This window comes from Hyla sarda, chromosome 4 (assembly GCF_029499605.1).
Source record: "Hyla sarda isolate aHylSar1 chromosome 4, aHylSar1.hap1, whole genome shotgun sequence".
Classification (NCBI taxonomy): Eukaryota; Metazoa; Chordata; class Amphibia; order Anura; family Hylidae; genus Hyla; species Hyla sarda.
This window is the reverse complement of record NC_079192.1, coordinates 56,788,181-56,804,477: the sequence shown is the minus strand read 5'-3', so window position 1 is coordinate 56,804,477 and position 16,297 is coordinate 56,788,181. Positions and strand designations below refer to the sequence as shown.

Here is a 16,297-nt window from a genome sequence, read left to right as displayed (position 1 = left end):
TTGTAGTTTGGCCACAGCTGGAGGCACTCTGGTTGGGAAACACTGAGTTAGGGTGCATTCACACAGCTGTCTGTCCCCGTTTTTTTTAATCCCCGTTTCGGTTCCGTTCTTGCAGGCTGTAAAAAGATTAAAAATGGTTTTAAAAACATCCCATTCATGTCAATGGGATTTTTTTTACAATCCGTTTACATCCGTTTGTACCCGTCTGCACTCATTTCCGTTTTTTTGACGGCAGAAAAAATGGCACATGCAGTATTCTTTCTTCTGTCAAAAAAACGGAAGAAAAAACAGATACAGTAAATGTAACATTGAAGTCTATGGAAAATGAATGAGCCTTTAATGTCATCCGTTTGTATCCGTTTTTTTCAATTCTTTTTTTGTTCCATTTTTACTTCTGAGCATGCCCAGAACAAAAAAAATATTTTTTTTGGGGGGGGGGGGGGGGGGGGGGGGATTTATTAACTGAACAATAACGGGTCCAAACGGATCCAAACGGATAACATCCATAAAGTCAATTTTTAGTTTTGACGGGAGAAGAACAAGACGGGTCTAGACGGCCGTGTGAACGCAATCTTACAGTGTAACAAACCCATAACTATTTATGTATGTTTCTGCATCTATTAAATACAAAGCCGGGAACAGATCACAAATGGAGACATGTACAAAATCCATTCCTGGCTTTCCGTTAAAAAAATTGCAATTAAAAACATTTATGTGTGAACGCGCCTTTAACCCCTTCACGACCACGGTCGTAAATGTACGTCCTGGCTTGTCGGGACTTCCCGCACCAGGACGTACATTTACGTCCTGTGTATGACCGCGAGCATCGGAATGGTGCTCGCGTCATACACGGCAGGTTCTGGCTGCTAGCAGCAGTTGGGGACTTGCCCGTTATGGCCGACATCCGTGATCGCGCAGATGTCCGCCATTAACCCCTCAGATGCCGTGATCAATACAGATCACGGCATCTGCGGCATTGCGGTACTTTGATTGGATGATTGGATCGCCCGCAGCGCTGACGCGGCAATCCGATCATACAGCATGGCGGCCAGAGGTCCCCTCACCTGGCTCCGGCCGTCTCCGGGTCTTCTGCTCTGGTCTGAGATCGAGCAGACCAGAGCATAAGATCACCGATAATACTGAGCAGTGCTGTGTCCTATGCATAGCACTGAACAGTATTAGCAATCAAACGATTGCTATAGATAGTGCCCTATGGGGACATAAACAGTGTTAAAAAAAAGTTGAAAAATGTAAAAATAAAAAGTAAAAAAAAGTGAAAAATCCCCTCCCCCAATAAAAATAAAAATTGTCCGTTTTTCCCATTTTACCCCCAAAAAGCGTAAAATATTTTTTTTAATAAACATATTTGGTATCGCCGCGTGCGTTAATGATCCCGTACGATGAATGGCGTAATTGTAAAAAATAAAAAAGTACACAAATGCTGCTTTTTTGTCACATTTTATTTTTAAAAAAAATTTATAAAAAATTATCTAAAATTTTTATATATGCAAATGTGGTATCTAAAAAAAGTACAGATGATGGTGCAAAAAATGAGCCCTCATACCGCCCTATATACGGAAAAATGAAAAAGTTATAGGTGGTTAAAATAGGGCAATTTTAGATTACTGATTTTGTACAAAAAGTTTTAGATTTTTTTTTAAGCGGTACAAAAATATAAAAGTATCTAGCCATGGGTACCGTTTTAATCGTATTGACCCACAGAATAAAGAACACATATCATTTTTACCGTAAATTGTACAGTGTGAAAACGAACCCTTCCAAAATGTGCAAAATTTTGTTTTCCATTTAAATTTCCTCCCTAAAATTTTTTTTGGGGGGGTTTGCCGTACATTTTATGGTAAAATGAGAGGTTACATTACAAAGTACAATTGGTCACACAAAAAACAAGCCCTTATATGGGTCTGTAGATGGAAATATAAACGAGTTATGGATTTTAGAAGGCGAGGAGGAAAAAACGAAAACGCTAAAATAAAACTGGCCTGGTCCTTAAGGTGAAAATGGGATTGGTCATTAAGGGGTTAAAGTTTCTTCTGTCGTATTGACTGAGATTTGCACAGTCGGGGTTAAAGAGTTTTGCAGCAATGATATCTGATCAGTGTCAGGTGTCTGGCATCAGCCATATAAACCTGCAAGTCCTCACTGCCATTCCCTCCTCTCCCTGCTTTGATCTTGCAGGTTTGTGTGGTGATCATGTGTCTGTACATACATTTATGTGGGGTTTATGTAGCCGTATGTTTTATGATGGGGGAGAATAGTGCTCTATAACAATGGTAAAACCAATGTACCCCACAAAATATAATGTATGTGTCTTTTACAGCGTGCTGTCAACATGGCCTCTACAGCTAGTAACACCAGCAAGCTTGAGAAACCAGTGTCTCTCATATGGGGTAAGTTAGATTTGTTTTTGTGTGAGGGGTAGTAAGCGTTGCTGTCTCTGCCATTTTTGCTTTCTTTTTAGTGTGCCTCAGGCCCAATTCACACTGAAGTCTTTCCTCAAACTTCCTCCACTTCACCATACAAAAAACCAAGGCCCACAAGTAACTTGAAGCAGAATTTCTATGTGAAAACTCTGCCTGGGGAATAAAAGCCCCATTGATGTCATTGCGAGGTCCTGGTGCGGAGTATATTCTGTGTTAAAGGGGTACTCCGGTGGAAAAACTTTTTTTTTTTTTTTTTTTTTATTAAATCAACTGGTAAACAGATTTGTAAATTGCTTCTATTTAAAAATGTTAATCCTTCCAGTACTTATAAGCCTCCTGTATGCTCCTCAGGAAGTTCTCTTCTCTTTGAATTTCCTTTGTCTGACCACAGTGCTCTCTGCTGACACCTCTGTCCAGAGTAGGAGCAAATCCCCATAGCAAACCTTTCCTGCTCTGGGCAGTTCCTGACATGGACAGAGGTGTCAGCAGAGAGCACTGGTCAGACAAAGGAAATTCAAAGAGCACTTCCTAAGGAGCATACAGCGGCTAAGTACTGGAAGGATTACAAATTTTATATAGAAGCAATTTACAAATCTGTACAAATTTCTTGCATCAGTTGATTTAAAAATGTTTCCCACTGGAGTACCCCTCTAAGAAAGGAGATGTCAATAATTTAAGCAGAAAATACTCCTGGTCGGGATCTTCCATTGACCTAAATGGGGCTTTGAGTCCAGGCAGTACATCAACATGGACAATCTGCTTCAAATATATATATATATATATATATATATATATATATATATATATATATATATATATATATATATATATATAATTTTTTTTTTTTTTTTGTGCCATGGCTCTTGCATTAAGGATAGGAAATGGAGATGAGTGAACTTACAGTAAATTCGATTTGTCATGAACTTCTCGGCTCGGCAGTTGATGACTTATCCTGTGTAAATTAGTTCAGCTTTCAGGTGCTCCCGTGGGCTGGAAAAGGTGGATACAGTCCTAGGAAAGTCTCCCAGGACTGTATCCACCTTTTCCAGCCCACGGGAGCACCTGAAAGCTGAACTATAGGAAATTTAGTGAGTAAATTCTGCCATGGGAATAGAGCCATAATCTGCATTAGCTGTGATGTTGGAGTATATACAGGTATACTTTAGTCCTGGATAGCACTACATTGCTGTAATGAGTGGAGCTGTCAATCATGTTCCAAGCTGCCCATCATTATAAATGGCAGTTCTTAGTACCGAATAGGTTTAAGGTAATTGGCAACATCTGAGCAGATTCAAGTAATTGTGCTGAATTTCCGGCAGACATTCCGCACACTTGGCTGTGTGAACTTGGCCTTGGGGTGCGGTTTTGCTGCCGAAACCAGGTGTGGAGCAGAATAAAGTAGAAAGACCACACTAATGGCAAGATTCAGCTCCAAGATTTATTTTGATAAGCGGACAATACACCAACACACTTGGTGCTTCGAGTGGTCTTTCTACTTGGCAATTATTTGAGACTTTGCTTTATCTGCATTGAGATCTGTATGAGATCCAATCTCACCTCCCTCCAGCAGTTACTATTGTGGTTGTATCAGGTGGTACTGATCTGAGCATCTTGTCGTCATAATGAATTAATGAACCGATGCTTATACTCCAGCCGCTCCTGGTGTGGAATTGACTCAAACAGAATAGCAACTGTTCATGTTTAATCCATTATGATATATACCTGGTTTTGCCTTTAAAATTGCACTGGAAAACAGTGACACCATCTAGGGTGGAGTATGGGGAGACCTTGAATCAGATAGGTAGAATGGAGGAATTGGTGGCCCTGGATAATGATCGCTCTGATAGCTTCTCTGCCTTAAAGGGTTACTCCGCTCCCCAGCATACGGAACTCAATGTTCCGAACGCTTGGTGAGGGCTTCTGTGTTCACGCCCGCCCCCTCGTGACGTCACGCCCCACCCCTCAATGCAAGTCTATGGGAGGGGGGGGGTGTTATGGCCGTCGCGCCCCCACCCATAGACTTGCATGGCGGGGCGTGATGTCACGAGGGGGTGGGCGTGAACACGGAAGCCCGCACCTAGCATTCGGAAAACTGAGTTCTGGGCAGTGGTTAAACCCTTTAAGGGCACCTTGGGACAGTTTCCGAGAGTCAGCTGGTTTCTTGGAGTGGCAGCAGTAGGCCGTCTTTCGGGGGATTTCTTGTTTTCTGACCTTCCTTCCCTTTACACTCCTTTTCAAACTTTCCCATTACCCTCTTTTTCCCCTCCTCCCCCCCCCCCTCCTTTCTTGATAGACTGTATGCCTTTGCTACCCTACTGGGGTTACTTATCCAAGACTTGCTGTCTCATACGGTCCCCAGGGTTTGGATTACTTGGGGACCCCCCCTTTTATCTCCTGTCTGGAAATGTGTAACTGTTTAATGATGGGTTGGTCCCCAATGTCTTTTCTCCCCTGGGGGATCTTGTTCTGTGATTTTCTGTGTGGATGAGTCTGTCACGTCTCATTGTTTTGCTGTTATACTTAATTGGAAAACTTTCATAAAAACAGTTACCAAAAAATTGCACTGTGTAAGAGCACCCTCTGGTCCAGTTTACACTGAATTTCCCCTTGGTAACTGTCAATGGGATTCTGCTACAGAAATTCTTCTGCCAAATATTTTAATTCCACAGCTTTGTCCAAGCAGGGAGCCTCAGCTGTTACAAAACTACAGCTTCCGGCATGCCCGGACAAAGACAAAATTGTAGTTTTGTGACAGCTGGAGGCACCTTGGTTGGGGAACTCTGCACTAGACAGTGTGAACATGCCCTACTGGTGTATGGAAAGTGTTCTCAATGGCTTGCTTTTACTGAAAGATTGCTACACAAGAGGCTTTAAAGGGGTACTCTGGTGGAAAACAAGTTATTTTAAATCCACTGGTGCCAGAGTTAAACAGACTTGTAAATTACTTCTATTAAAAATCTTAATCCTTCCAGTACTTATCAGCTGCTGTGTACTACAGAGGAAGAGTAGTTTTCAGTCTGTCCACAGTACTCTCTGCTGACACCTCTGTCCATGTCAGGAACTGTCCAGAGCAGGAGAGGTTTGCTATGGGGATTTGCTCCTGCTCTGGACATTTCCTGACATGGACAGAGGTGTCAGCAGAGAGCCCTGTAGTCAGACAGAAATTTAAAAATCTTAAATCATTCCAGTACTGCTTAGCTGCTGTATGACAAAGTTGTTTTATATTTTTTTTTTTAGTCATTTGCATATCTAACTTACTGGCACCAGTTGATTTAAAATAGATTTCCACCGGAGTACCAATTTAACAAACGTAAAGCTTGTATTAGATTCTAGCTTTGTAACATCAAATTCTTCTGACTAGATGGGTGACTTGCAGAAGAGAAAACAATGTTAGTGTACCATTAATACATGAGTGTCAAATGTGTGACCCAAACAATTAACACCCATTATATAAACACCAATGTATATTCGAAGTATTTGTCACCTACTGTTATAAAATGCATATAGTCCTGGTAGGCAACATGCCTAATCTAGGTGATCATTATAGTCAATTGCTAGCATGGGAATGGATTTTCTATATACCTTAAACATGTGAGTAGATGTAGTAGTGCTCCTCCGTACGAAGCTTTGTTTTAGTCTTAAGGGGTTATTCGAAGGTATGATGTATGTGAACAGGAGACTCTTGGAATAAACTGGTTGACTGGGGCCTATGGACAGTGTATATAAAGTATAACACACCTGACTTCAGATGATCTTGGTAATCCCACACTGCATTGACAGCTTTAATTTTCATAATAATCACTTAGAGGGAGGTTCATCAAAAATTGTGCAGAGTAAGTCAACCAGTTGCCCATAACAACCAATCGGATCACTTCATTCACTTAAAAAAGGCCTCTGAAAAAAATTATCTGATTGGTTATGAGTGACTGGTAAACTCTTCCTCTACACAGGTCTTTATGAATCTCCATTAGTAAATTACTACTTTACCCCTGTGGTGGCGCTGCAGAGGAATTTAACAGTTGCTGCCCAGTTACCACTTTTTTTTTTATTGGGTGTTCCAGTAGCATGACTACTGTGATCTGCATATTTAAAGGGACACATCTATTGGATTAAGAAGCTTTAGTAGTAAATATAGATCAGCAAAATGGTAACTGGATATATTGCCTTATTTCTGTACAAGGGCACTCGCAAAACAGTGGTCACAGCTGGTCCAGAAAGATTGGTATGTTACTTTGGGTAATAGTTGGTCGTCTTGCCTTTGCAGGGTGTGAGCTGAATGAGCAGAACAAGACCTTTGTGTTCAAAGTGTCAGATGAAGACAAGACCGAGCACCAGCTGGCCCTAAGAACAGTGAGTAGGCCACTGGTTATTGGGAACCTTCACCATTGTGGGCACCAAGTTTGGCACATGGGCTTCAAGAATCTCCACAATGTGTGGTGTTCACTATTGTGTTGGCTTGGGACGAGCTCCCAATTTAGCTGTTCTAACTCAAGGATGGCTTTATTTATTTTCCAGGTATGTCTGGGGGACAAGGCCAAAGATGAGTTCCATATAGTAGAAATAGTTCCTCAAGAGGTAGCAGGGACTGTCTCCCAACCTGTTCCCATAGCCACTCTAAAGCCATCTATTTTGCCAATGGTAAGTTAGTTATTGAGAATACTTGCAGAGAACAATGACCATGTACAGTCTACAATAACATGGATTTTCTGCTGTAGGCTACGATGGTCGGCATTGAGTTGACTCCCCCGATCACCTTCCAGTTGAAGGCTGGCTCTGGACCTGTATATATTAGCGGTCAGCACATTGCATGTAAGGAATAATGTATGCACAGACATTCCAGCTTCAGACAATATATTGTATATGGACAATCGCACTCGCTATGAATCAGTTGTGCCTGAAATGCCATTGGCTAGTGGGGGAACATACTTAACCAAAAATTCAATTTCCAGCTCAGATGTCAGAGTAACATGCATGCCTTACTGCAGCGTGTTCTAACCAGGGTGCCTGCAGATGTTGCAAAACTACAACTCCCACCATGCCCGGACAGCCTTTGGCTGTCCGGGCATGCTGGGAGTTGTAGCTTTGCAACAGTTGGTGGCACCCTGCTTGGGAAATGCTGCCTTACTGTTTCAAAACTGCAGTCTTGTATGCTTCATGTTGGGCCCCTTTCATATGGACCTTGTGCCTTAACAGACGTTGTTTTTGATGGGCCACAACAGGTTCCGACAGATCCAGTTTACTATTATGGGGTCCGTAGGTCTGCGTTTTTTTACTTAGTGGGAGGAAAAACATTGCATGATATATCTTTCCTCCGGCTCTTCCCCGACGTACATCACACTACCGTGTCCGAAGGGCAGTGTGAAAGAAGCCTAAGTCTGGGTTCACACCACTATTTTGCTATACAGTTCCTGTATCAGGTTTTTGATAAAGATTCCTCAACCTGACTAAACTATCAAAACGTGGGCAAAATTTTATCTGTATACGGTTGAAAACCGTATAGTTTAAAAAATGATGTCCGGTTGCATCAGTTTTAGAAAACCACATACATTAACTTTTCACTCCATTATGAATGAAGTTTCACTTTGTTTGAAATTCCAAGAAAAGTGGAAAGTCAAAAACCATATGGTGAAAACTGGATGGAACCATACACACACAGTTCTGTACAGTTCCCATTGACTCCCATGTTTAAAAAAAGTATACGGTTTAATACGGTTTTTCACCCAGACCAAAAGCCATGGTTTTCTTTCCCGAAAAAAGGTGCGTTTTGAAAAACGGACAACTGTATACAATATGGTGCATACAGTTTTAAATGGAAAGTCTATGGGCACGGTTTTCTGTACAGTTGCAGGGGTGGCCTATTGGTTAACCCCTTCGTGTAAGGTGGATATTTGTGAGACGTTAATGTGGCAGTGGGGTTCAGCAGTGACCACTCTTTAATTTTTTTTTTTTTTTATTTAAAACCCTGCCCAAACCAACTTTTATAAAGGGGCCCTTTACACACTAGATTAATGAAAACATAAGCCTGCATACATAATTTTTATCTAAAAAAATCTACACAAACTGAGCTGCCGTAGTCTTCAGTGAGGCACCTGTATGTATTAAGAGGCATGCACCTCTACATCTGTATTATGGACTGGGAGGTTTTTACTTAAAACCAGCCTATGAAATATTGGTTTTAGTAAATCCCTCCCATCCATAGAATTTCAGAACTAATGCTAAAATGTGTTCTTAGTGGAGGAAGATTATTCATGGGCCGAGGAGGAGGACGAAGAAGAGGAGGTAGAAGAGGAAGAGGAGGAAGATCCTGAATCTCCCCCAAAAGCAGTTAAAAGGCCAGCAGCCTCCAAGAAAGGAAGCCAAGCGAAGGTACCTGCTACAACCTCGTCCTTAAATTTATTATATTTAATCTCCTGAGATGACATTCTTTGACTAGACAGTATAGTGTGCACAACAATCAATACAGGAAAATCTATACTTTATTGAAGATATTCATTAAAAAGCATTACATAAAACACATATGGCAACAGAGCACAGATATTGTGCATAAAGAAAGCAAATGAGCAATTGTACACATCACATAACCCTGTGTGGAGCCAATATCTTACCCACCAGCCCAACATACATTTCACTGCTTATTGCTTCGTCAGGGGGCAGTTCAATGTATAAAATTGCTCAGCACCTTTTTATTTTTGTGTGGTTGCTTTCTTTATGCACTCAGAGTACTAGCACAAAGTAAAGGCAGACATACAAGTACTGTGACCTCTTACATGGTTTGTTTTTTACTTGCATTATGCTCTTTGGGTCTGAGCCCCTGGTTTTAAGTCTTCCTATCCCACATCCAATCTGTGCTCTGGCACCATGGTTTTGATATGCTTTTAATGAATATAAAGTGTGTAAAATGTATATGAATTTTTATATATAATTAGGTGTTGTGCACTTTCACATACACATACCCTTGGTGGTATTGTGGTTTATTCGGTTATTGATTAGACAGTATTAACAAACTTGTCACTCAATTTATGGTTTATACCAAAGCTGTAGAAGGTTAAAGTAGATTATTTATCCAACTTCAGAAGATCACATATAGTCCTTAAATATTACCTGTCATTTCAGGTGACTTTTCAGGTTAAGCTTCCCTGTGTACATCAGAAGCTACATTAGTTCTTGATTAGATCCCATGAATATGGTATTTTTTGGCAGATTTCTCCTCTGCAGGCTTCACCTATAAATTTTCAGTTCTCGCAGAGCCGGTGGGCATAGCTTCCCTCCATAGACTTGTATTGCTAGTCTTGACACAGGACACGAAGACCATTTTAACAGCAGGAGGGGTGAAGCCTTTTAAGGCTGGGTTCACACTACGGTTTGTAATTATGGTTCCCCGATATGGCTGGGAGGAGGGGGGGCAGGGCTTAATCACGGCACCCGCACTCAGCCGTATAGGGAACCGTAGTTAGTGTATGAGCCGACCGGAGTGAACCGCAGCCTCCGGTCGGCTGCTTTTTCGGTCATATGCGGTTTCCCGACTGCAGGCAAAAACTTTGTTTTGAGACAAAGATTACAAAGTTACTTATATTCACTTTTACTATTTGATGTTTGCAAATTTTGTTCAAATGACAGGGCCTACTTAAGCCTTTACTAGTTACACCTGATACCAAAAGGTCTTACACTTGAGTAATCGGATTTGTTTTTGTCCTAGAAGAAGAAAATGGACAAAGATGAGGAGGAAGAGTAAGTATGTACTGATGCTACAGATATGAAATGGATGCCTTCACTGGGCTTGCTCTAGTTAAGGTGTTGTCATTAAAGGGCTAGCTATCCCCTATCCAGTATAGAGGGTGACTAGCTGATTGGTACAAGCAGTCAGACCCCCACTCATCACAAGAACTAAGGAAAACATTTGCTCAGCAGTTTAACTTCTTATGGGACTTCAGCCAAAACCTGGCCAAGTTCAGTTTTAAAGGAGAAGTCTCATGGGCAAAAATCTTCATATAATGCCCAGGCTGCATGCATATAAAAACCCAGCTCCCTTGGTGTCCCAGGAACTCACTGCAGACTTACTGGGCTGGCCATGGTCAACACCTCACAATGCCAGTCAACAAATTGCCAGCTGGCAGCATGACTCGCTGACCACGGCCAGACCAGGAAGACAATGGCGAAGGAGCAAAGTGAGATACTGGGACACTTATCTTGGCCAGTCCCAGTGGTTGCACTGACTAGTATTCTGTGCACAGGGATAACTTAAAGGGGGTTATCCAGGATTACATTTATGCCCTAAAATCATAAAATAAACTGGGAAAACTAAAATGACAGACTACTTTATCCTCAACCGTACAGAAAAGTAGTTTATTTTTTTGGGAATCTTGCAAAAATACTGTGCAGTAGGTCTAGCATGGGAGGGTATGGGCAACATAAACCGATCTATTGGAATCAGTGGTATACATTGGGAAATGGTCCAACAGAAGGTGTAGCTGTGGTGGGAAGAATACCTGTTGGTAAATGGTAACATCATATTCTTTTCCCTGCAGGGGCTCTGAAGAAGACAGTCCAGTAAAAAAGGTATGATTTCATCCACCTACACAGGCAATGGTGGTTGATGGTTTTAAAAGCTGTGGGCATCGACTATCCACTTTCTGTATGGGCATTTTCTGTCAGTCAAGACAACATGCTCTTCTCTTTCAGGGCAAAGGAGCAGGAAGAGGCAGGAAGCCAGCTGCTAAGAAATGAGATGTTGGGTAATGTCTCGCATGCTCCATTGTGAACCAGGCTGTCCACCACAGTACTAGAAGATAACAATCACATTTTGTCTTTGCAGTTGTTGATCTTTGTCTTGTCTAGTGTGTGAGATATCCAGACCACAATCTTATGGCACTGTCAATGTTCACAGACAACCTATCCAATCAGGGTCACCTCCATCCTTTCAACCCATTACACCAGTGACAAAGGCAGGCCAAGCTGGATGTCATCATAATGTAATATATGCTCTTCAAGTGTTCCTGTCTTGTAATCTGTCCAATAAAGTTCCTTTTCTATGGGAAATAAAAGTTGTCTTCATAGAGTTGACTCTTATACCTCTGAGGGGGCTGTCCCCACCTTGACTTGATATATTCTGGTTCTACAGCCACATCCTATAAAGAGCATCCCGCACTTTACTATGCTGCTTGTCTAATCATTGAGGCTGGACACCATCATAGTGACGCTAAGTAGACAGCTGCTGGGGTGGACATGTCTTAGCAGTAACTATTGGACTCTCTTTAATGGCCTAATTATTGACTAGTGAAAAATGTTCAGTACCCACATTTACATTGTTTTGGGCTTCAACAGCCACTTCTGCTGTATTGAGTCTTGCAAAACAAACGTAGAAGCAAGAAATGTACTGTTGGCAGTATCCTATGATATACACTGGCCTTCTCTTGCAAAGGTGTGTACCCCAAAACATAGTGTCAACATCACCTAAACTTGTGACTTCATTCCTCCCCTCACTGTAGAAGGCAAGATTTGCGTGTCTGGCACCAGAGTGTTTGCACAGGATGGAAGAATCTAGCACTGAGTCTTGATCTGATACAATCACTCGAGGGCAACTAGATTATCTACAGACTATGGGACACTAGGTGTAACAAATCCCACTTATATCCATTATCAAAGTAGAGATGAGCGAAGTTAGTGATTCGATTTGTCACGAACTTCGCAGCTTGGCTGACTCCCCTCAGGGACTAATTTCCTTAACTAGTGATCTCTCCCAGTGCACCAGTGGGCTAGGCACGGGGGCAAATAATGACTCCAACACAGTTATGGAACAGCAGCTTTACTAAGTCAGACAAATGTAAGTTTATGCAGCTTGGCTAGGTCCACAGAGGTGACAGTAACTTCAGAGACCACAGGGCTGACTATACCCCAGGCTTATATGGGGGAGACTGAGGGGTCCTATAGGTGACCCTGTAGGTCACATCACTGGTACCTTCCTGGTTTACAATCACATAACAGGTCTTAAAGGCATAACATTTTATATGCATAGGAATATACACAGGTTAAAGGTGGAGATATGGGGGGCAGGGGTCACTGTATAGAGGCTGCCTGACAGGGCAGCAAGGGTACAGGGGTGCAACTCCTGTACTGGGCCACCAGTTTCTTCTAAATTGCCCCCAAGGGCTCAACAACAGTGCACTAACACAATGTGGTGATCAGTTTTAGTATTAAAGGGGTACTCCCTTGGAAAACTTCTCTGGTTTTTTTTTTTTTAATCAACCGGTTCCAGAAAGTTAAACAGACTTGTAAATCGCGTCTATTAAAAAAAAATCTTAATCCTTCCAGTACTTTTTAGGGGCTGTACACTAAAGAGAAATCCAAAAAAGAAATGCATTTCCTGTCATGACCACAGTGCTCTCTGCTGACCTTTGCTGTCAATTTTAGGAACTGTCCAGAGCAGAAGATCCCCCCCCCCCCCCCATATAGCAAACATATGCTGCTCTGGACAGAAGAGAGCACTGTGGTCATGACATCAGAGGAAATGCATTTCTTTTTTGGATTACTCTTTAGTATACAGCCCTTAAAGTACTGGAAGGATTAAGATTTTTTTAATAGAAGTGATTTGCAAATCTGTTTAACTTGGGCACCAGTTGATAAAAAAAAAAAAAAAAAAAAAATAAATCCACAGGAGTACCCCTTTAATGATTAGCACCTCAGCCCTTGACAAGGCAGGTTGTACAGATTTTAGACAGCCTTGTGGTGGTTTGTATGGCATTTGAGGGATAATGAAGGGAGTCCAAGGACACTTTTCTAAGCCATTCTTATAAGATCTGCTGGCATAGTAGATTAGAGTGCCTCCAGGTGTTGCAAATGCCTGGACAGCCAAATGCTGGGAGTTGTAGTTTTGCCACATCTGGAGGCACCCTGTTTGGGGAAACACTGGATTAGAGGGGTGAATTTGGTCATAATGGATATCCCCCCCCCAATACTCAGTAATACAAATACGAGTGGCCACCACACATCACATGCACCAAATTTATCAAAATGGCGCATGTGGCAGAGGTTGTATGAATCTGCAGTTTTGAACATTTACACAATATTTTAGCACTTTTTTTTGAAACATGGTTAATCTTGTCCATTGCATAGTAAAGAATGAGGCACGATCTGTCACACTTGCCAAAGTTGTAGATCTTGACTCTGCAAATTTGTTTACACTAACTGCACAAAATTTCAGCCAATGAAATGTCAGGAAGGCAATGAATATCCCCCTACTTTTTTGAGCACTTGGTTATTTTACATGAGAACTTTTTTTTAGATTTACAGGGAATTTCTAGTTGAAAGGGGTTCTATCAAGTGTAATGTACCCTTGGAACCAAATGGAATATTTTTTTTAAACTGTATCTAAAGCATCACTATCATTTGACATGATGTTCAGATATATCCAAAGATTAGATTGCAAAGGGTCTTAGTCCTGAGACCTGCTGTGATCACAAGTTACTACCAGGTGATGTGCTTGGCAGCCTGCCTCACTTCCAGCTGTCACTCAAAATGCACTTCACTGCACTAATCCATGCTGCAAAAATGTTGACCAGAGTGGGTAGCCAGGGAGTGAAGAGTGCTGCCATGCGCTTCACAGGGTTAGGGTATGTTCACACTGAGGAATGCCGCGTGCAAAGATTTTCTGGTGGCCACTGCCAAAAAATACTTTTGCGGTAGGACTGTACAGCACTGTGCTGTAACCCTTGACAGCTATGCAGTGCTCGCGGAATTTCACACAGAAGTATTTCAGCGGTGGAATTGTCTGCCGCTGAAATTTCTCGGTGTGAATGGGTCTTGCAGAAGCCCCATTCACACTGATGTTAATATTCACTGTGCAGAATTCTGCAGTGTGAACAGATAACTCTTATAACTCATGATTGCAGCTGGTCTTAGGAGTGAGACCCAATGTGATCATGACTTTTGACATGTATGGACAAGTTTAGCTAAATGACAGTAACCATTTAAATGTAGTACCAATAATGACCACAAGGCAACAAAACCAAAATATACTATTATAATCCACAGAAAATTATAGGCAGAGATTTAATGTTAACTAAAAATACATGTTTGCTAACATGTGACCACTTTAGAGCAATACACAACACTGAACAGACTTAAAGGGGTGCTCCAGCATTCTGAACACTGTTCAGAATGCTCCGAGCCGGAGGCCTTGATTGTGATGCCATGGCCACACCCCCTCCATTCATGTCTATGGGAGGGGGCGTGTTGACAGACCCCCCCACCTATAGACATGAATGGGAGGGGGGCGTGGTGTGACATCAGGTGGGCGTGACCTCATGACCACTGCCGGAGGAAATCCTTCTAATCAAACTCCGGGTGCTGTAAGAGATTGCGGAGGGCCCCAGCAGTGGAGTACCCCTTTAATACAAAGAGAGGGAAGGAAAAAACCTGCTGTAACCTCCAGGTGATCAGCTGTAATGTGCAGGGCAGTGTTACCCAACCAGGGTGCCTCCAGCTGCTGCAAAACTACAACTCCCTGCATGCCTGGACAGCCAGTCTATTACACTAATTACAGATACATTTGGAGTGCTTTCATGTGTCGATGTCCATTTGACATAAGATCTGTCTAGTGGGAATTCAGCTCCAACTAAAACTACCCACTTATCACTGTCTTTCTTCTACACTTTCCCCATGAATTGCCCTTGAAGTAGATGAAAGATTTGAAACGGATACCTAGACCAGGTCTAGCCTTACACGGATATACTGTACCCTCGACTTTTACAGTCATAGCGCTCAGTGGTTCCAGACAAAACATAAATTTGAATGTAAAATGAAGATATGGAAGTGTATTACTTAAAGGGTTACTGTCATGAATACCCAGTGCTGACTATTTCAATAGTGGGTGTGTGGCTCAGCAACAAATAATGCAAAACATCAGGGTGTTACTATGTGTTGTATAGACAACGAGAAATAACAAACTACCCCTTGAATCCAGCACTGAGACACCTGTGCCAAGAGTGATGCTGCTCAGTGCTGACCCTGGCAGTGGCCAACGGTAGCTTTTCCTGCACCTCCTCTAATTCAGAGGATCCTATACCGTTGCCGCCTTTTCCTGCACAGCCTCCAACTTTAGCCCTTGCACCCTCCTACAGAGAGAACCTGGAGCAGTAGCGGACCCAGTCATCAGGAGGGAAGAGAGACAGTCAGGAGGGATCCAGCCCTCTTGGGAGAGGAGTTAGACTAAGGAATTTCTACCTAAGCCTTTCCAGAAACTTCTATGTAGAAATTAGCTGTGGAGTTTGTCATGTGACCAATGATCTACTCATCTTGTGCACTTTTGCAATTTCTCATTGTATGCAGTAATGGCAGTGCAATATACAAAAAGATAACTCACCATACAACAAATATAAATCTAGGCTTTAAGAACAAGTATTCCTCCTCAGCCACAAAACAATTTCACATTTTTATAGCTGGGACATGGGTATCGGGACATTGAAACATTGTCAAAAAAGACCAAGGAGCAGGGCTCAAGTGCTGCAGGAACGCGTGGGAACTAAGTACCTGCACTTTTTCCACTGCAGGCACACTGTTCCCATTAGCAGGAGTCCTGCAGGACCAGCCGTTGAGTGGAAATCTTGGGTGAGTGCCTATACTTTTTTTCCCCAGGACTAGACCCCTGCCAAGGAGAGAACCCCGGTGCTATGCACTTCCCTTCCTCATTTTGCAAAATGTAGAACATACCCTCAGAATTCTGCTGTGGATTTGCATTGTCATAACTGAGGATTGTCCTAGGTTTTGGGACAAGTAAAATGGGGCTAACCTGTGTCGAAGTTACCAAACATCCCTTCTTTAAAGCTTAAAGGGGTACTCCACTGCCCCAGCGTTCGGAATAA

At 42.2% G+C, this 16,297-nt stretch overlaps 1 protein-coding gene across 8 annotated transcripts in view; it reads left to right on the top strand.

The window, feature by feature from the left end:
* NPM2 (nucleophosmin/nucleoplasmin 2) overlaps positions 1–11,470 on the top strand; it is a 29,535-nt gene extending 18,065 nt beyond the window's left edge. For 7 of the 8 annotated variants that reach the window (XM_056571087.1, XM_056571085.1, XM_056571089.1 and 4 more), the window contains exons 2-10: positions 2,339–2,408; positions 6,706–6,791; positions 6,957–7,079; positions 7,157–7,250; positions 8,674–8,807; positions 10,138–10,169; positions 10,967–10,997; positions 11,121–11,173; positions 11,254–11,470. In XM_056571087.1, the coding sequence (XP_056427062.1) occupies positions 2,351–2,408; positions 6,706–6,791; positions 6,957–7,079; positions 7,157–7,250; positions 8,674–8,807; positions 10,138–10,169; positions 10,967–10,997; positions 11,121–11,165 (603 nt within the window). In that variant the 5' untranslated portion in view covers positions 2,339–2,350 and the 3' untranslated portion in view covers positions 11,166–11,173; positions 11,254–11,470. The remainder of the gene's footprint in view (positions 1–2,338; positions 2,409–6,705; positions 6,792–6,956; positions 7,080–7,156; positions 7,251–8,673; positions 8,808–10,137; positions 10,170–10,966; positions 10,998–11,120; positions 11,174–11,253) is intronic. The other variant, XM_056571092.1, reaches the window with a different exon arrangement.
* The last annotated feature ends 4,827 nt before the right edge of the window (positions 11,471–16,297 follow it).